Here is a 21,738-nt window from a genome sequence, read left to right on the forward strand (position 1 = left end):
ACTAAACATGACATCAACCTATAACCATTAAACATGACATCAACCTACGGTAAACCAGATCACCCTATGACCACTAAACATGACATCCACCTACTGTAAACCAGATCACCCTATAACCACTAAACATGACATCAACCTATAACCACTAAACATGACATCAACCTATAACCACTAATCATGACATCAACCTACGGTAAACCAGATCACCCTATGACCACTAAACATGACATCCACCTATGGTAAACCAGATCACCCTATAACCACTAAACATGACATCACCCCATAACCATTAAACATGACATTAACCTATAACCACTAAACATGACATTAACCTATAACCACTAAACATGACATCAACCTATAACCACTAAACATGACATCACCCTACAGTAAACCAGATTACCCTATAACCACTAAACATGACATCAACCTACAGTAAACCAGATCACCCTATAACCACTAAACATGACATCAACCTACGGTAAACCAGATTACCCTTAACCACTAAACATGACATCAAACTACGGTAAACCAGATTCCCCTATAACCAACTTAACATGACATCAACCTACGGTAAACCAGATCACCCTATGACCACTAAACATGACATCCACCTACGGTAAACCAGATCACCCTATAACCACTAAACATGACATCAACATATAACCACTAAACATGACATCAACCTATAACCACTAAACATGACATCAACCTACGGTAAACCAGATCACCCTATGACCACTAAACATGACATCAACCTACGGTAAACCAGATCACCCTATAACCACTAAACATGACATCACCCTATAACCACTAAACATGACATCAACCTATAACCACTAAACATGACATCAACCTACGGTAAACCAGATTACCCTATAACCACTAAACATGACATCAATCTACGGCAAACCAGGAGCACCCCATTCGCGAGAAACGAAGCATATGTAACAGAAATTTTGTACACTATAACACAGTATCTCACGGTAACCACGTAGACAAAACTATTACTACTGCATATCCTCTGAAAATAAATATATTTTCTTACAAAGATGTTTTAAGATCGTAAATTGTTTACCGACAGCAAAAGAGAATCCGAGCAGGCTTCTACAACAGATTTGTGTACGAAAAATATTCAGGTTGATTATAATGAGTAGGGTTGAAAGTGTTTATAGGTAAATAGAAATGTTTGAAGGGTCCAAATATCGACGACTAAGTGAATAATTTCATAAAACAAGTGGGTCCTTCCTTTACAATGCCTCCCTCTCTCGCGTTCATTTCAATTTAACAGCAAATAAAACTTAAGGTTAGCCGAGCTGAAGCTCGAAATAACTTGAAAGCATCGAAAAACCAATTGTTATGTCTAGTAAATTATGTTTACGCTTTGTAAGGATAAAAAACCTATTAACAACACAAAGACAATACCAATCAGGAAAAGAGACTTCCTGATAAAATGTCCACATCTTAAAGAGTGTCTGTACGCGATCCCTCGCGCGCGTCTTACATTAATAACGAGCGCCAGACATAACGGGGAAGAAACATTGTATTATTATATCCAAAGCAGAGAAAAGATGGCCACCGTGAAAATACGCCATCACGCCATCGTGAAAATACGTGAAACAAAGTCGAGAAGCCTATAGCATGTGTCATATCGGTCAAAGGCAGGGACACCTGTGGTACAGTATGCAGAACTCCAACAAACGCGAGAATGAAAAAAAAGAAACATGTCATTTAAACAAACGCCATTTTTGCAAAAAAAAAAAAAAAAAATGAAGACGCCAATTTCCGGAAATTTATCAATGAATGTTTATTGTGAGATCGTGCCTGGAAGAATCACAATCTCTGATACAAACGGTGTCGGCAGCTGTGCGAGAAATTTCAATTAAACTCGAATCTAATTGAAGGCAGGCATTTCATTACCCTGGTTCCAGAGCCTCGAACGTCTCTCTAGATTTAGTGGACAGCGAGGTTGGGACGACTGCCTCAACCTCGCTGGCCACTAAATAGAGAGACGTTCGAGGCTCTGGAACCAGGGTAACATTTCATGAGACATCGTATATCTTAGACAACTTTATTACCCCCTGGAGCGAGAGATTTAGCCTTTACAGTCCAGTTAAAACCAGTTTTTTTCAATTTGCATATGAACTCACCAACAGGATAGCCCACCGATCATGAAAACTTTAAATGAAGTTATTATAATCCCGTTGTTAAAAAAAAAAAATTTCACCATGCATACACTGTCATATTTTGACCGATTTGGGCAAGCCATGTTCATAATACTACGTTCTGAAAAGTTGTCTCCTCGAGTGGCGATGCTTGATGTATACTTAATGTATAACGGTCTTCCTCTTATGAGGGGGTCGGGCAGTTAAAGCTGCTTACAAGTGAGTAATTCTTTGGAGTGGTTGACACGATCACATGACGCTTTTCGCTTCTCGAGATAAGCTTCGTATGGCCCTGTGCTGGGCGATTTATATGACAACACAGATGGTCAAGACAGTAGTTGCCATTTAGCAAGAAATCATGACTTAAAATCGACCATTTTCTCTAGTATCCTGACTTCTTTAGCCTTTCACTCCAGCTGACTGAGACACCAATATTGGTTGCGATGGCTTTTAAAAGTACACGTAGATATAACGCATTTGGAGATAAGGTTCGCGTTTTTTCCATTTACACGAGACCGATAAAGATAAGAGGGAAGGAAAAGTGTGAAAAATTGCGATACAATCAGTAAGAGGCAGACGCGGCCATTGTAATATGTCACGCAACATTTGTGACCTGTAACGCAATCATCACGCATAGTGATTGGTTAAGCGCAGTCGTCCTTAGTGTCACGCGCAGTCGTCCTTAGTGTCACATGTAGTCGTGCTTAGTGCCACGCGCAGTCGTCCTTAGTGTCACATGTAGTCGTCCTTAGTGTCACGTGTAGTCGTCCTTAGTGTCACGCACAGTCGTCCTTAGTGTCACGTGCAGTCGTCCTTAGTATCACGCGCAGTCGTCCTTGGTGTCATGCGCAGTCGTCCTTAGTGTCACATGTAGTCGTGCTTAGTGCCACGCGCAGTCGTCCTTAGTGTCACATGTAGTCGTCCTTAGTGTCACGTGTAGTCGTCCTTAGTGTCACGCACAGTCGTCCTTAGTGTCACGTGCAGTCGTCCTTAGTGCCACGCGCAGTCGTGCTTAGTGTCACGTGTAGTCGTCCTTAGTGTCACGTGTAGTCGTCCTTAGTGCCACGCGCAGTCGTCCTTAGTGTCACATGTAGTCGTGCTAAGTGTCACGTACAGTCGTCCTTAGTGTCACGCGCAGTCGTCCTTAGTGTCACGCGCAGTCGTGCTTAGTGTCATGCGCAGTCGTCCTTAGTGTCATGCGCAGTCGTGCTTAGTGTCATGCGCAGTTGTCCTTAGTGTCATGCGCAGTCGTGCTTAGTGTCATGCGCAGTTGTCCTTAGTGTCACGCGCAGTCGTGCTTAGTGTCATGCGCAGTCGTCCTTAGTGTCATGCGCAGTCGTGCTTAGTGTCATGCGCAGTCGTCCTTAGTGTCCCATGTAGTTGTCCTTAGTGTCACGCGCAGTCGTCCTTAGTGTCATGCGCAGTCGTGCTTAGTGTCATGCGCAGTCGTCCTTAGTGTCATGCGCAGTCGTGTTTAGTGTCATGCGCAGTCGTGCTAAGTGTCACGTACAGTCGTCCTTAGTGTCACGCGCAGTCGTGCTTAGTGTCACGCGCAGTCGTCCTTAGTGTCATGCGCAGTCGTGCTTAGTGTCACGTACAGTCGTCCTTAGTGTCACACGCAGTCGTCCTTAGTGTCAAATGTAGTCGTCCTTAGTGTCACGTGCAGTCGTCCTTAGTGTCACGCGCAGTCATGCTTAGTGTCATACGCAGTCGTCCTTAGTGTCACATGTAGTCGTGCTAAGTGTCACGTGCAGTCGTCCTTAGTGTCACGTGCAGTCGTCCTTAGTGTCACGCGCAGTCGTGCTTAGTGTCACGCGCAGTCGTCCTTAGTGTCACATGCAGTCGTGCTTAGTGTCATGCGCAGTCGTCCTTAGTGTCACGTGCAGTCGTCCTTAGTGTCACGCGCAGTCGTGCTTAGTGTCATGCGCAGTCGTCCTTAGTGTCATGCGCAGTCGTGCTTAGTGTCATGCGCAGTTGTCCTTAGTGTCATGCGCAGTCGTGCTTAGTGTCATGCGCAGTTGTCCTTAGTGTCACGCGCAGTCGTGCTTAGTGTCATGCGCAGTCGTCCTTAGTGTCATGCGCAGTCGTGCTTAGTGTCATGCGCAGTCGTCCTTAGGGTCATGCGCAGTCGTGCTTAGTGTCATGCGCAGTTGTCCTTAGTGTCATGCGCAGTCGTGCTTAGTGTCATGCGCAGTCGTGCTTAGTGTCATGCGCAGTCGTCCTTAGTGTCATGCGCAGTCGTCCTTAGTGTCATGCGCAGTCGCCCTTAGTGTCATGCGCAGTCGTCCTTAGTGTCATCCGCAGTCGTGTTTAGTGTCATGCGCAGTCGTGCTAAGTGTCACGTACAGTCGTCCTTAGTGTCACGCGCAGTCGTGCTTAGTGTCACGCGCAGTCGTCCTTAGTGTCATGCGCAGTCGTGCTTAGTGTCACGTACAGTCGTCCTTAGTGTCACGCGCAGTCGTCCTTAGTGTCACATGTAGTCGTGCTAAGTGTCACGTGCAGTCGTCCTTAGTGTCACGTGCAGTCGTCCTTAAAGTCACGCGCAGTCATGCTTAGTGTCATACGCAGTCGTCCTTAGTGTCACATGTAGTCGTGCTAAGTGTCACGTGCAGTCGTCCTTAGTGTCACGTGCAGTCGTCCTTAGTGTCACGCGCAGTCGTGCTTAGTGTCACGCGCAGTCGTGCTAAGTGTCACGTACAGTCGTCCTTAGTGTCACGCGCAGTCGTGCTTAGTGTCACGCGCAGTCGTGCTTAGTGTCACGCGCAGTCGTGCTTAGTGTCATGCGCAGTCGTGCTTAGTGCCACGCGCAGTCGTGCTTAGTGTCATGCGCAGTCGTGCTTAGTGTCATGCGCAGTCGTGCTAAGTGTCACGTACAGTCGTCCTTAGTGTCACATGCAGTCGTCCTTAGTGTCATGCGCAGTCGTGCTTAGTGTCATGCGCAGTCGTCCTTAGTGTCACGCACAGTCGTGCTTAGTGTCATGCGCAGTCGTGCTTAGTGTCATGCGCAGTCGTCCTTAGTGTCACATGTAGTCGTCCTTAGTGTCACATGTAGTCGTCCTTAGTGTCACGTGCAGTCGTCCTTAGTGTCACATGTAGTCGTCCTTAGTGTCACATGTAGTCGTCCTTAGTGTCACGTGCAGTCGTCCTTAGTGTCACATGTAGTCGTGCTAAGTGTCACGTACAGTCGTCCTTAGTGTCACGCGCAGTCGTGCTTAGTGTCACGCGCAGTCACCCTTAGTGTCACGCGCAGTCGTGCTTAGTGTCATGCGCAGTCGTGCTTAGTGTCACATGTAGTCGTCCTTAGTGTCACGTGCAGTCGTCCTTAGTGTCACGCACAGTCGTGCTTAGTGTCATGCGCAGTCGTCCTTAGTGTCATACGCAGTCGTGCTTAGTGTCATGCGCAGTCGTCCTTAGTGCCACATGCAGTCGTCCTTAGTGTCATGCGCAGTCGTGCTTAGTGTCACATGCAGTCGTCCTTAGTGTCATGCGCAGTCGTGCTTTTTGTCACGCGCAGTCGTCCTTAATGCCACGCGCAGTCGTCCTTAATGTCACGCGCAGTCGTCCTTAATGTCACGCGCAGTCGTCCTTAATGCCACGCGTAGTCGTGCTAAGTGTCACGTGCAGTCGTCCTTAGTGTCACGCACAGTCGTGCTTAGTGTCACGCGCAGTCGTCCTTAGTGTCACGCGCAGTCGTGATAAGCACACTCGTGCTTAGTGTCATGGGAAGTCGTCCTTGGTGTCACGCGCAGTCGTCCTTAGTGTCATACGCAGTCGTTCTTAGTGTCATACGCAGTCGTCCTTAGTGTCACATGCAGTCGTCCTTAGTGTCATGCGCAGTCGTGCTTAGTGTCATGCGCAGTCGTGCTTAGTGTCATGCGCAGTCGTGCTTAGTGTCACATGCAGTCGTCCTTAGTGTCATGCGCAGTCGTTCTTAGTGTCACATGCAGTCGTGCTTAGTGTCATGCGCAGTCGTGCTTAGTGACACGCGCAATCGTTCTTAATGTCACGCGCAGTCGTCCTTATATATATATATAAGTAATACGAACGAACGAATAAATTAATAAAAATAAAAAAGAATGAAAGAATTTTAAATTAAAAAATATATATAAGTAATAATTTATTATTACTCTTTTCGATCGCTCTGGCCCTTAAAATGATTTTTTTATAGAAAGAGCCTGTGTCACCTTCCATTTTGTCATCCTTGCAAAATACCGGTGTGAAAAAGCATCCATTTTCAACGGATGGTTTTCAATTGAATTTGCCCTGACCCCAAGGGCAGCGAATAGAAGCAGTAAACACAATATAAAATGGAAGTATTTAAAACGATATGGGGTTGATGAAAAGCAAGTCAATTATACACAAAAATGCAATTTATCAAAACACAGCGATAAAGCAAGACCAGATGGCGGAAGATCACAGAAGCGAAGGTCCTGAGGGGCGATCCAGATAACCCTGTGTCAGGAAAACTGGAATTGTGAAAACCAACGTTGTGTGTACCAGATTAGCTAGAAAAGTTAATTGAACACGCTATAAATGTAATCATAGGCATGTTTTTCTATCAGAATAGGCAAAAATTGTATTCGATGTATCAAAATAACCCTAGAGATGTTAATGACGACTATGTTATGTATCTGAGGAAGAAACAAATGTTTGTTATAGTAATGAAAACAATAATCCAAGCAAAGTGACTTGACCTTGAATTTCATTGTCGAATAATGCATTTCAAAATATCTTTAATAACTTATATATCTTATACTGTATATCTTATATAATAACTTATCTACAATAACTTAATTTATGTTCAGAATCAGGGTTAATAGAGGTTCTAAATTGAGTCAGGAGATGTTTAAAGTGTTTTAAACCTTCTTGACAAAAATATCAAATAGAAGAATAGTCCGGACGGAGATGGAAAACGGCTTCCCACTCCGAAGCTGTTATTTCCTCTATTTCCCCTGAACCCTGCACAAGAGCGATTCACTCAGCGATGGTTAAAGTAGGTCTGTAATTACTTGAAAAAGTGCAATGTGATCCTTTTTATCGGAAGAGGCAGAGAATGGTTGATGTGATCTACAGGATATCGTAATACAAACTCTCATTTTCGGTCTAGTCTGTCGGTCTTCAATTTAGTACGGAGAAGTTACAAGTTGATCGGTCTACTATCGTTATGACTAAAAATTCTATAATACCATATTTATAATACCACGTTTCCCTTGGCGATTATGCATATAATACAATCCTTGCTTGCGACCACAAAAGGCTTTGCTCTTGGACTGATCAATGATCTGAATGAGAGGCGGGAAAAGGACGAAATCTTGTTACCGAACAAAGTGAGGATTATAACGTGCACTTTCATAATACACTTTAGAGGACTACTCAAAAAATACAACACAAGCCTTCCGGAATCCAAACCCCTAAATCCATTCGCATGACATCCTTAATCCTTTGAAGATCATTAGCTTCAAAGGACTAATCTTCTTTTTATGGATAACAATGAAATCAACGAGAAAAAACGCGAGGGGCGCAGAGAGCCAACCATGACGTGAAAGATGAAAGAAGAACAAAAACATAGCAGCCTCGTGGATTTACCCCGAGGGGTGTATGGAAGGGGAAGGGGGGGGGGGGGGGGGATTATAAGATAGAAAGAAAGAGAATAAGTGTCGGCTAGACAAGAAATTTGCTTATCGTAGACGTGCCACAAAACCATAGTATCAACATATCGGAAAAAGCAGACTTCTGGGTTGCCTCTTGTTTGTTGCTGTTAGGAATTCAATTTCCGCGGTACTTTGGCAAAATATCGACGAAACAATCAAATGAACGTGCAATGAAGCTACAAAATTTAATATTGTGTCTGTTTTGAAAGAAAGAAAAATGAACATTATGTTTAGTTTGGAAATGTGAAAATTTGTATGGATCGCCCTAATGATTTCAATAACACTAGTGTAAGTCACTTTTTATCGACTCATTTGATGGGAAAAAGCTTATTTGAAACATGTCTCCTTCAAAAGATCGCATCAAAATTAAATGCGTGGTTGCATTTGATATTTTGTTTACATTCACTTTGGAAGTCTTCGTCTTCTTTGATGTGAAATGAGCTTATTTGAATTTTTTTTCCCGACAGATTTTTTTTGGGGTTTATTTATGCACGCTCAATACATCTGAACATAGACCATGTTCGACTCATGTATTCTGCTGTCTGATCTTGTATGGCGCTTTTCGCACAACTACAATAGCATACACGATTTTTACCTTGTATCGTTAGTCTATTTATCATTTAGTAAGAGAAACTTTAATGTGGCGATCAAAACGTTTCGGCTCGGTTTTTCTAAAGGTACGGGAAGAGGGTCCGCCAGGAACCGCGCGAGTCAGGATACACATTTTATGAAACTATCTTCTCCCTTTTATCATTTAGTAAACGAAACTCTAAAGGTAGCAACCGAAACGTTTCGGGTTGGCTTTTCTAAAGGTACGGGGCCCAAGAGCGGCCAGGAACCGCGAGAATATGGAATAAATATTTGCTAAAAAGCTTAACAATATAATCTTTCCCAGAATATCAAGATGGTAGATTCTGTACAGTAGAACTATTACAAAAAATTAAGTGCTTTGAACATTCCGCGTATGTTTTCAGCGGCTGATAAAATGTCCATTTATTTTGATAACTAAACAGTCGGTACCTTTTGCCTTTAACTAAGCGTCTTGTGTGAAAAACCGTAGTTTTATTTATTCAAGCTAGCGAAGCGTTTGTGTTATTGGCAACGGCAGTTCGTGTACGCAAAAAAAAATCGATGTTTGCTACGGAGTCAACAAGAGATGGCTTTTGAAATATCAATCAAAAGCATCACTTCAATTATCCTTACTCGTGCGGACGTATGGTAAAAAGCACGAAAAAAACATATACCAATCTTTCTATACGAGCTGACTTAACTTTACAACGTTTAAAATGTGAATTTCCGCAGGAGAAATAAAATGACATAAAACAGATTAATTCGAGCGCTCTTTGATACATAAAATAAACAAACCAGCGGACTTTTTAATAAGAGATTAAGGCATAATAACATAATAACAAGTCTTACAAAAATGTTCCGAAAAAGCAGAAATAACAGATGCATAACATAAGAATAAGATACAAAAGATACTTTTCTAAGCGCAAGTCATGTTGTTTCAACGCCGGCAGAATTGAGAGAAAATACCAGAACTGGCACTGATTGCGGGCTGTCAATATCTAGTGATTGACAGGGCTGTGAGCCAATCAAACGAAAGGAAGGCTCGGTCGTATATGGCGTGTGAGTAGTTGCAAGAATAGACTTCTCTATACACACTAATTCCGAGTTTGCTATACGGTCGAATATTCTTATTTATGACCCTTGATTTTAAAGCCGTTATTTATATAAAAAAAAAGCTTTTCTGCAGCTATTTTTAAAAGCCGACAGGCAGTTTTAATTAATCTATATATCTGATGCGATTAACAAGGGCGATACCCTTGGAGCAATGTTTTCTCTATATAAATAGGATTTCTTACATCCTAAAAAATTTACTTGGTTTTCGAGTTGTGTCGTTAAAAAGTCATTAACGTGCTAATGATCCCCTAAGATAAGTGATCTCGAAAGAACGCAATACAGCAATATTCGAGGCTTTTCAAATCTGTTAGTCTGACATGAGCTATGTCATGGCTGTAGATAATGGGCTGATACATCAATATGAGTGTTATTGTCAGGTTTAGCCCTACGATACAATACTAGTAGTTCAAGGATCCTTTTGGTAGTGAAATAGTATTAATACGATATAACTGATGTGAAGATTGTGGTGAGACGATCTTGTGTGTTTTTTTAATGAAAGCAGAAAGCGAAAAGCGTGAAAACAAGAAGGGAATATAAACCTCTTTAGAACTTCATGTTGTCTCTATTTAGGAATACAATAGAATTTTATGACTAGTGATTAATTCGTTTCAATCGCCACATTATAGCATAGCACTCAGTAACACTGCAATTTCACGCGAGACCCAAGAAAACCAAATAATCACCACCTAGCCTGACAACTGTGTAAACAGGCGTATGGTAGACATACAAATCTATTATCCTGTTGTCATCGTACAGAAAAGTTAAAAGCATTTTCTGTCCAAAATAGCTAGTGGTTTGTTAACTGTGTACGCGGTTATTTATTGCGCCGGTAAGGAAGGCACGAATGTGGACACTATGGCTGGGAATCGCCTTTCGCTGGTAGGATCCGGTGACGATGGTGTGGAGTTGAGGCTCTGAAGTTAAGGTACCTTGGCGGTCTCTCTGACTATTCCAGGGTACTCAGGATAAGTAACAAACTTGAATGCATTACCATGGCTGCCACTAAGTTGATGGATCTAAATGACAGTAATTCAGAGATTCTGTTGACAATTCATGGCGCCCTTATTTCCTTATTCCTTAGAGCTTTTTATCTCTTTCACGATAATTGGTCTCTGAAGCATGTTGAAAGAATTATTAAGCTTTTCTGCGGTAAGTAGATAGACGACGAGTGGTAGACAAGCCTTTTTGTAAAAAAAAAAGGAGCCGGGCCGCCAGTAGTTAAGTTGTTTATTTTAGCAATAATACATGTACTCCTGAAGCGCACTTAAGAAATCTAACATGACGGGCGCAACGCTCCAATTTTACCAAGACCCATCGTCTTTAAGCTGTGCTGTAAATTAGATTTTACAAATGCAAATATAACCTGACGATTTGCATTTTATTTCCCTTTTAATGAAAGCCTAGCGAGGTGCTTTCTTCTTCAATGTCAGTACAACATCGTTTACTCTTAAACAATAGAATTCATGAATTGGATAATAAAAACAAGATTAAAAAACGTCCAAGGAAAATGAGATAGTGAAAAAAGGTAATAGAAGAAATATTGGATGTCAGCCAGTAGTACAGTTTGCACGGACTGCGGTCGAGCACATCTTGGAAATCAGAAAAAGATTGATCTCAAGGGCATTTTAATTTGCCTAGAAAAACAAATAGGCGATAATAGGCCAAATGAGGTAATGAAATAAACGTTTATAGTTCAGATTATAATTATTATCTTGATTACTGCGCTCAACGAGATGATCACTTACAGCTTTTTTCTTACAGTTTCTGCAAATGAATCGAGTTGGTTTTCTTGCTTTGAATCTCGTTGTTCTTCCTAAATGAGTAGCTTTCCTGTGTATTGTCCAACTGGGGTCGAGCGCTTGCTGGATCGCAGTAGGTAGATACGACCTGCTTAAGTCCACGCCGAAACCGCATGTTAAACATGAAATAGATAAAGGAATTCTGCGCGCAATTTGAGTGCACTAAGAAGTCAGCCACAAATTTAAAAGTGCGGATATAACAGGGCGGCTGCCAGTTCCAGGTGAAGAAAATCAAGAACGCCACGGCATTGAGCGGTGCCCAGCTTGCGGCGAAAAACAGCACGACGACTATGAGCATAACAGCGACTTCCCTATTCTCCTTGTCGCGAATCCGTCGCTGCTCTTGGTCAATCAACTGGCGATTCCTCGACAACTCCCAAATCACGCCAGAATACAACACGCTGATTACAAGTAGGGGAAGCAAGTAGAGCAGAACGAACTGCACGGGGTAGTAGATCCGCTGGCTTTGCTTGTTGTCTAAAGACGCAGCAAGGTTGGCCCAATTCATGTAGCAGTGGCTTTCATTGTTAAACTCCCTCAAGCGCAGAATCAGGAGGTAGGGGAAGTGAATGGCGGACGCGAAAAGCCAGATAACACCTATGGAAATATGGCATCCGCGCTTGGTCATAAAATGCGTGCGCATGGGAAGCACGATAGCATAGAAGCGGTCCAGCGAGATAGCGGTCATGCTGAAGATCGACACAGCAGCGGACACGTCCTGGATGAACGGGATGAGCTTACAGAGCGCTTCGCCGACCGGCCCAGACATCAACCAGCTATCATAGTAGATGCTGTGTATGGTAGGGGGTAGAACGCACAGGGTGACCATGAGATCGGAGATACACATGTTCACAATGAACCTGTTAGTGTTATTCCCCATCCGCCGTACCTTCCACACGACTAGTATGACGAGCGTGTTTCCTACGAGCGAGAAAATGATGATGAAGCAGTACGCGAATGTCTTGAGCGCCGTCACAGCGTTAGAGTCTGGATGCACTTGGCACGGCGAACCACCTCCGTCGCTCGAGTTAACGCTGCTCGCATTCATCGCGGGTTTGTGCTCGCGGCAGCAAGACGAGCTTAACGTGACACCAGGTAACCAACCCCTTTATCAAGCGTGCTTATAAAGCGCGCCGCTATTTGCACAGTGGTTTGTAATGTAGCGGGTTGCCGGAGAAGTATCCAAGAGACCGATGTTAAGGGTAACAATTCAATTTAGCCATCACACGACTAACCGGCAGTAATAAACCATAATTTGGCGCTTCTACTTGTGCCACTTTTGTCTTGAGTTCCCACAGTTTTAGATTACCCAATTCGCCAGTAAATGAGTCCGCCAAATCGTCTCTAGCCACCGCCAAATCGTCCCCAGTCTAACGCTAACCTTCGGAAAAATTAGTGCGATCCGTAGCTTAGTAATTCACAGCTCTGTTTAAGACTATGTGAAAGGATAAATGGTCTTCTGAAAGACGACGTGTTGGTGCAAGCTGTTGATCTCGTCATGACATCTGCAGAATAAGCTGTAAGCCGGTTGTTTCGAATTACTTATACTCGCTGACACTCGCCTCACGTGGTCAGAATAACAAGTAGGCGCGTGAGTCGCGCGCGTAAGTCTCGAAAGCCCCCGCCGAGCCCCCGCTAGAATATTCCACACACGATGAAATCCAAAACGACTATGTAAAACGCACGTAGAGAAGGGAGGGTATTCGATGTCTGACTTTGCTTGGTAACTGATCCTCTTATTTGTTTGTTCATTGAGCTTTTGAAAGCACAATCGATTATGAATCTGACTAGTACATGAGCTTAGCTTGGCACAGCGGTAAAGGGTCCAAAACAAAACAATATAGAATGGATATTTGAAAAGGTGTGACGGTAATCTTACGGACCTGTGAGCATTGGCTCGAACGCAAAAAAAAAGTGTGAGCAAAAACACGCTGAAATCCTACATTCATCGGGGCCCTTTGAGTGAAGTCGGTAAATAGAATAGCAAAATATAAAGAGTAAGTAAATTCTGTGTATTGTGTATTAATTATTCGCGTCACTTTATTTGCGAAACGAGCATCAAAGACAAAAAGGCCATTACAGTCCAGGCAATGAGATGCCGAACGCAAACAGCGCAAAGACTTAGAGCGATTGGTATGCTTTGAATAAGGATGACTGACAGGTCAGCGTGTTTCCTTCCATCTTTCATAAATTCTCAAAAACAGCGGAAAAAAGTACTTGGACTGGCTTTCATTCACTTAAAGATTCCGAGGATAGAGAAACGACACATTGCACATTTTACCACACCGAGACAAACACGCTGTTTGTTTTCTCGAAAAGAGTCGATGTTTTCGCAAATCTGCTTCGCTCAAGGCCGAGGATAGAGGAGTTCATTTACAAGCAATTGACGTAGGCGGGTAGGGCATCAAAAGTGCGAGACGTTTTGTAATAAACAACGAAGCTATCAGAGAGCTGAAACTAAATCTAAATTGCAGCCTAAATTAATGACATATGCGAGAAGCGTTATCAGCGAGAAATCTCCTAGCATTTTAGTGTGATTCTGCGAGATGAGATCAAATTCAGTCTTTGTGGAAAATGCTGTATGACCATAAGCGAGAAATGCGCCTCAAATTAAGCGATCTAAATACGAACACCGCACCTGTCGCAGATCGCTGTAACTACTCTCGCGTGGAGTTCCCTCGAGAAAACCATAAAATGCGATTTATCATAACTCGGCGCCACGATTATAATGGGATATTGTCAGTCAGCTCAGCAGGATGTCATGAAGACTAAAAAAAGCGCAGCGAGGGCACGAAATTCGCACTACTAAACATTGACTATTTGATTGGTTTTGAGTGCGGCTCGTGAATCAGAAACAACAAGGGATTATCGACTTTTGAGGGAAAACAATCGCTGATTACAATTTATATAAAACTACAGAAAAGCAAACTCAAATGACAAATGAACAAAGCTGGATTTTCACTATGCCTAGAACGAAGCGTTATTAAGTTAAATTTTCGAAAGCGATTGCAATAACTTCTGTCATTAAATTCACTTTTCTCTTTGGACCATGAAAGAAGATCTGAATTTTAGCAACCAAAGCAAATATCAATAAGAATAGCCATAACACCAAATAGCATGTTTGCTTTGGAAGGAAAACATCCGCTGGTGTCGCTAATTATTTTCCCTGGCCCGATACCAAAAATACAATGCAACTTTGTTGGAAATTGCAAATATCTTGAGGGATATCCCCCACTGCCAGGGTCAGATAATTATGCTCCATAATTTGACAATTATGCTTTTGAGCCTCACCCTAACAATATCGCCATTATGCTCAAAATTATGCTCGTGTCGTACCATGCTGTTAAAAAATCCCCTCCCCCTCCCAAAAAAAAAAACAGTCCTTAAAACTTTGAACACAGCATGTGTTTTTATTTACTTGCATTTTACATTTTATAAAAGAAAAATATTATTTTTTACTATTATGCTAAACTTATGCTGAAAATTATGCCATTATGCCGGCATTACGCTCGACAGTATGCCCTGGTCAAGTGAATGAATCTAACAGTTCTCATTACCTAAGACTTTTATCTAATTACTCTCTACAATTGATCATTATTTCTATGTACTCTACTTTATATCCGGAGACCTTTGAATTAGTTTTCCTCCTTTGATTTAGCTACAAAATAATTGAAAAAGTGAATATCTAAAAAATACAGATTTTAGACAAAGAGTTATTTTCAAAATAACATTTGTGAGCAAGAGAATATATCCGTGATTAGTTGCAAGCTATTTTGTTTGCTTTTAAACGGTTTTGAGTATAGAATATTCCGCTATGTATAAAATAGATTTATTGTAGTGTTTATACAACTGAAATTTCGTCTCCTTATCCTGGTTTCTAGCGTCTTTCTGTCATCTATAACCTTATGATATCAAAACAAATTCAATTTTCAGTACTTGAAATGTATTCGAACTCTATCTCATCAAAAGACACCCTATGTAATTCATGATCCGTATTGCCCATTTTTCTTTGTCAACATCACTCTGAGGTGAAGTGCTGTCATTGAATTCTGTTGCAACGACCAAGTAACGTCTTTTTTAGAATGATAAATAACTTTTCTTGGGCCTTGTCGTGGCGGTTTGAGTAAGATACTATAAAAGATAGCTTGTCTCGTTCAAATGCTATAATTTCGTTTTTAAATATTAGTATCGAGCTACGTCAAGATAAACGTAAAGTGATTGGTTTACGTCCCTTCTAACGTGAACAAAGTATAGGTCCTTACTTAGAGAGTAAAAGCCTTTTAAAATGATATTCCTAGTTCCTGATTTGGGCATTTACACGTCAAAGTAGCCTGCGGCTATCTGATTTAAAAAATGCGTTATCTACCACGCCTCGGCTTTTGGGATTTAAAACAAGGTACAGAGGGCTATGATTTACAAAAAGGGAAGGATAATGAGTTCAGAGAGGGGACGCATACAACACACACATTTTCAAAGTAATATTGCCTCGGGCATCGTTCAGCTGATGGTTTCCATTAGATTGGTATCCATTCCATAGGATAAATTGTTTGTGCAGTTGAATTCCTTATATGTAATCAATTTTGCTCACAAGGGCACAGAGTCTGTTGCATCGTAAGACTGTTTTTGTATGGCTTAGATGGCGGATAGCTGACTAGTCTGTTAGGGAATTGCTATGATGATGGGCCTGCATTAGGTATTCGCTCAAGTGGATTACCTGAAGAGGTTCATTTGTGTACGGATGAAGACACACACACATGTTCGACATCTTCGAGGCATGTGAGGTTACCCTGGGTACCAGAGCCTCCAGACTTCTCTCGTCCAGTGACGCTCAGCCAAAATGCTCGCTTCGCTCGTCGCGGCATTCTGGCTGAGCGTCACTGGACGAGAGAACTCTGGAGACTCTGGTACCCAGGGTGATGTGAGGCCTGTCACAGGGACAGATTCAATATCAGTCAGTAAAAACACGCAAAAAAGATGTTTAACGTCTTCTATAAATATAAGAACATATTTGTAACGCAGGAAAGAACGCAGTTATAAAACGGTGTACGTTGAAAATTCTATTTTTATTTCCTCAGCGGCGAGTGTTAGCTGAATAAGGCTTTTGTTCCCTGTTATTTTACATTTTGACATTAGATGAATTCAGGCCTAAGAAATAAACTTATAAACTTTTGACTATAGCCTCTCTGCAGCGGGTTTTTTCTCAATTTTCCCAAATTTCATCAACACATTTGATAGAACATGAAAAAAAATCGTGGAATTGGACAAATTACAACGGACAACGGCGATTTCTCTCTTTTGTAAATTAATGATTATTAAGAAAAATACACTTTTAGCCACTTTCTAGTGAGCCTTATCACAAGAGCAGATTCAATTGTGTCAGTTAAACACTCAAAAAAGGGACTGAATCAATCTAATGTAAAAATGTCAAATAACAAGGAATAGAGGCCCTGTGGTGCTAAGTTGTTTTTCAATTTTTATCAACACATTTGATACAAAATAAAAAAGATCGTTCAAAAATCGAGCAATGGGATACATTATAACGGACAACGGCGATTTCTCTTTTTTGTAAATTGATTATTGAGAAAAAAATTCTAGTGATACTTAGAATAAAGCATTTTTATACCACTTAGGGATAATAATTGAAATGACTTGAAATTCAGAGGAAAAAACTTGTGGGTCGCAACAAATAAATGGTGGGTAAAAAAAGGAAATAAAATCCACTCAAATATTTACCTATTGATTGGAAACTATTTACGCTGTTTTAATAATGAAAATGAGTTTTACTGGGACAGATAAGAAGTTGATTGAAAAAGCAAGAAAACAGAAATATTTTCATGGAAATAAGAATGAATTATTGAAAATCAATGGGTCAATAAATTTATAATTTCTATTTCTAGTGATACTTAGAATAAAGCTTGTTTATAACACTTGGAAATAATAATTGAAATGACTCGAAATTCAGAGAGAAAAACTTGTGGGTCGCAGCAAATAAATGGTGGGTAACAAAGGAAATAAAATCCCTTAAACTTCAAATATTTACCTACAGATTGGAAACAATTGACGCTGTTTAAAAAAAAAAACAAATTTATGTTTACATGACATTTTTTTCAATACAATAAGCTTTGTTGCATGTTTAAAGAAAGGAAAACAATCCTTTTTTTCTAAAAACTTATTTCCTTTCGCGAATTATAATTTACTGTTATATGAAAATGAGTTTTACTGGGACAGATAAAAAAAGTTGATGGAAAAAGCACGAAAACAGAAATATTTCCATGGGAATAAGAATGATGTATTGGCAATCAATGGGCCAATATAACATCATCTTCTGGTGACTACGATATGGTCTTCGATAACGCAAAGATAACGTACGAGCACGGAAATAATTTACTCAATAAAGTGGATTGAAATGATGGTAATTGGCCCTGTTTTACTATCAGGCATGACAATATGACTGTTGTGAGTGTACGGTATAGCTGGAGCTATAGCTGGAGGCCAGCCCGTGTTATATTGTAATGCGTGATCACTTTTGTTGCGGGCCGGATCTTACCAACGGGTCGTTGTGTGGTCTTTGTGAGTAGAAAATGGTTAAGAGGTTTCTTCACTAATCGTGGTATAAATTTGAAACTCTTCCATTGATTATAGACCGTGGCTATTATCAATTATTTACCAACGCGTCGCTAACACTAAACAACGCCACAACGACTTTTAAAGATTTGATTTTGTAGGAAGATACCAAGGCGGGAATAGTTAGTATGCAAGGCTGATTCAAATATGTTTGCCGATAAATTTAGCGTCCAACAAATAATATCTCTGTGAAATTAGCATGGGTCTTAGTTATCTAAAAATCCAATTTGAGACAAGAAATTTGTGTGTGAAATATTTTTTCTTTATCAAAATTTTTACAATGTACTGTACGGTTTTTGCGGTTCCCTTTTGGCGACCTTTTTAGCTTTTGGCCACAATAATTGCAAGGAACATAAAGACTTTATAAGCAGAAATCCATGTTTCTTTATTTCATCATTTTCGCAATTTTTTTTTTAATTTGTGTAATCTAATCTAATACGAGGTGGAAATTGTGTATTTGTTTTCAGTGAGAGACTCACGCTTTCCGTTGTATGGAGATGGAGTTTTTTCCTAATTGTCATATTTTTTGAAAACTGTTCTGCTAAACTAACAATAATGGCGTAAAAGGCAATGTTTTTACATCCGAGACCCAATGCTAAGGGAGCAATTATAACTGGAAGCAAAAAGTTCTGTGACAGAACTAGATGACTTTGAAGATATTCAGAAAAAAAGAAAATAAACAAACTTCCGACATATCAAACTAATACCTCATCATCATCGTCATCCTCCGGCAGAACTCTTTGTACAACGAAAAAAACTTGAAGCCTAATATTTAAAATTCACTGTTAAACGGGTTTAGACAAAACGATGGTAAGGGTAAAAAGTGTTAATTAAATTACCGTGTTGACTTTCATACTCCCATAATCAAACTTAAAACAAATGAAAAAGGATCACACTTGAGATCTGTAAATTAATTAAAGGAAAACTGATGGAATCCATTAAAACAGACGAACTACAATTAGCACTTCCGTTGAAAATTAATGCCTAAAAATGACAAATCTTATTTGAAACGTATGGATCATAAAAACGGACAAAAAACTGTTGAATATTCTGTAAGGTTGTTGTTCCTCTCTATTTACACACGACCTCTTTGCCACAAGTCACGTGACTACAGTAGATGCCAATCAAACAACATGGCGCCAAGTGAGCCCGCAATCGTCGCCACTGATCAAATAAAAAACATGGCGGTTAGCCATGCATCAAGGGTTGGGCTTTTCCGGGTTTTCACTTGTTTAAACAAATAGTCCGACTCTAATGGTGTCTACGTTAGGACTCTGGTGGTAAACCTTGCCATGCTATATTAGCTAAGCGATTTGGTCGATTCCACATTTTCATGGATTTCCTGTGTTTAAAACAACTAAGTAACTTATATCAGTGTTTTACCGCCAGAAAAAGGAACCCATAATTATTTACAGTCAATCAAAACACTCTGCTATTCTATACATACACGTTTCACACCAGGCACCATCAGAGTGAGTGGGTAGGAATGTACATCGTAGTAATTAGGTAGCTATTTCAAACGTTTAGGTTATAATTGCTGACAAATATACATCACATCGTTCAAATATAACTTAGCAGTCAATCGAAAATGTTTTCGTTGCGGATTAAAAAAAAAAATACCAAACGACGCCAGTGGGTTAACAATATACGAAAGATCGTGTAGCGATAAACTACAACAAAAACCGAATATCTCGGCTATCTACCAGCAAGAACGCTTAATTGTACCCGTTCTATCTATTTACTTTTTTATTTCATTGTTGGTTTTGAGGGGCTTCCAATGAAAGGCCCCAATAACATTAGAGAGCAACCACTCCTTCCTCTGAAGATAGTGAGTGGCCCTATTTTATAAAATTTAGATAAACAATATCAGTAGTTGCCAGGAAACAATAATATTCGTAGCAATATAATCTTCATATAGAAGTATCTTTAACATGGCACTAATTGGAATTGGGTTCGGCTATGCTGGGGGTAGCCGATGGTACCACGGGAATCAGAGATTTCTTCTTATCAAACAGGCGTCTCTAGGCCACAACGCACACATTTTGTATCATTTGTCTTTTGTTCTTCCATAATTGAAAACTGTTAATAGCAATAATAAGGTGACGTTTATCTACTTTGGGAAGCAAACCGAAGATTTATGACAAATTACCATGCATTGGTGATGCGCGCAATCCTAAGATTCAAGACTGAGTGCCTTAATGCTTACCAAAGATAATGCGCACAATCCTAAGATTCAAGACTGAGTGCCTTAATGCTTACCAAAGATAATGCTCACAATCCTAAGATTCAAGACTGAGTGCCTTAATGCTTACCAAAGATAATGCTCACAATCCTAAGATTCAAGACTGAGTGCCTTACATGCTTATTACAGGTAATGCGCGCAATCCTAAGATTCAAGACTGAGTGTCTTACATGCTTATTACAGGTAATGCGCGCAATCCTAAGATTCAAGACTGAGTGCCTTACATGCTTATTACAGGTAATGCGCGCAATCCTAAGATTCAAGACTGAGTGCCTTACATGCTTATTACAGGTAATGCGCGCAATCCATCTATTTTTTTGCTTATCAAGGGTAAGCTTCACTGTGTCTGAATAATTTACACCCTTCGAGACTAATAACACACGTGTCTGATAATTTAGACGCATTCATCAGCAGGGACTCGTAACACGCGTGCAGATGATCGATTTACAACCGTTCAACAGAGGCGATTACTTCACGCGAGACTTGGTGACATACACCGGAATGATGCGCGAGATACAAGGCACCTGCTACTTGACAGGAGTATTTTCATCGTTTTTAATCTGTCAATGAAGCATTTAGACTTCAGCCTCCTTTAACCTTTCAAAAACGGGGAGAATTAATTACTGCCGGAAACTCTAGTCTGGGAAAAGGTTCGCATAGACAAAATTAAAGGAGAATAGATACTGAAAAAAAATTATAGAGAGCAATATCACTTGAGGTTCTAAAAGAAATAGGACCACAATCTTCGATAACAATTAACTCGAGGTCGAAACGATACGTTTTTCACAAACGGTCCATTTGGTTAAGTGACAGTAAAAATTCGACAGCTAGGGGAGCCCCGGGGTGTGCTAGTGTATCTTAGACAGGGCGTGTCTTGGCATTACCGTTCTACTAACATTGCTTTGGGGTGTGAGTGAGCATTACTCTCTATCACTTGTCAAACCCTTTCCTAGACGGCCAATTAGAGAGTTATCAAGCAAACAGTTTAATAACAGTAGACGGATAATGGGTCTTTTGTCATAGCTGAGAGATATGACCACAAACGCAATATTACTTGACATCAAACAAAAACATGAGGGCGCATTTTTTAAACCATTCTTTGGGGAAAAACTCAAAACATTTGTGTATAAACGTTGCACTTTAAGCGATAAAAGCATAAACGCCCAAAAGCTGATTTAAAAACCAACGGAGAGAGTAATTTTTAACTCGTATTTTGTGTATATCAAACGCCAGACGATCACGCGAGCAAATTAATCAATATATAGCAAAGCTAGCTGAAAAGAAAGAAAAAACGTATTTTTTTTACTAGCTGCACTATGTTCTGGCCTTAGGAAATAAGAAACAACATCTGTCGATATTATCTTAACAAAAACATTAGGACATTTGCATAAAAAGAAACGTTATTGATAACAGTTTCTTTAACAATTGTTATATAATGGTTTGGCTTTATATGCGGCGACTCCATCAATATGGCAAATGGAAAGCTTTAGGCGCGGCGATTGTAAATGATTATATAATGTGCGAAAAAAAAATTAAACAATGTCTTAAAGCCTCAGGTCAACAGAAACATGGAA

At 40.6% G+C, this 21,738-nt stretch overlaps 2 protein-coding genes and 1 long non-coding RNA gene across 7 annotated transcripts in view; all 3 read right to left on the reverse strand.

Annotated features, from left to right (window-relative positions):
- Nucleotides 1-21,738, reverse strand: part of LOC5517160 — a 96,018-nt gene that overhangs the window by 61,105 nt on the left and 13,175 nt on the right. The window lies entirely within an intron of this gene.
- Nucleotides 10,711-13,325, reverse strand: LOC116621189 (neuropeptide FF receptor 1). The gene has a single exon (XM_032387209.2). It carries the CDS (start codon nucleotides 12,344-12,346, stop codon nucleotides 11,255-11,257), a length of 1,092 nt encoding a protein of 363 aa, XP_032243100.1. The 5' UTR covers nucleotides 12,347-13,325; the 3' UTR covers nucleotides 10,711-11,254.
- LOC125561397 lies at nucleotides 14,682-21,737 on the reverse strand. Its single transcript, XR_007307431.1, has 2 exons — nucleotides 16,013-21,737; nucleotides 14,682-14,956 (listed from the first exon to the last, which is right to left on the reverse strand). It is a non-coding gene; the product is annotated as an uncharacterized LOC125561397 (long non-coding RNA).

This window comes from Nematostella vectensis, chromosome 1 (assembly GCF_932526225.1).
Source record: "Nematostella vectensis chromosome 1, jaNemVect1.1, whole genome shotgun sequence".
NCBI classification, from domain to species: Eukaryota; Metazoa; Cnidaria; class Anthozoa; order Actiniaria; family Edwardsiidae; genus Nematostella; species Nematostella vectensis.

Coding starts and splice junctions, on each gene's coding strand:
- LOC116621189 (XM_032387209.2), bottom strand. CDS start 12,346: ATGAATGCGAGCAGCGTTAACTCGAGCGACGGAGGTGGTTCGCCGTGC.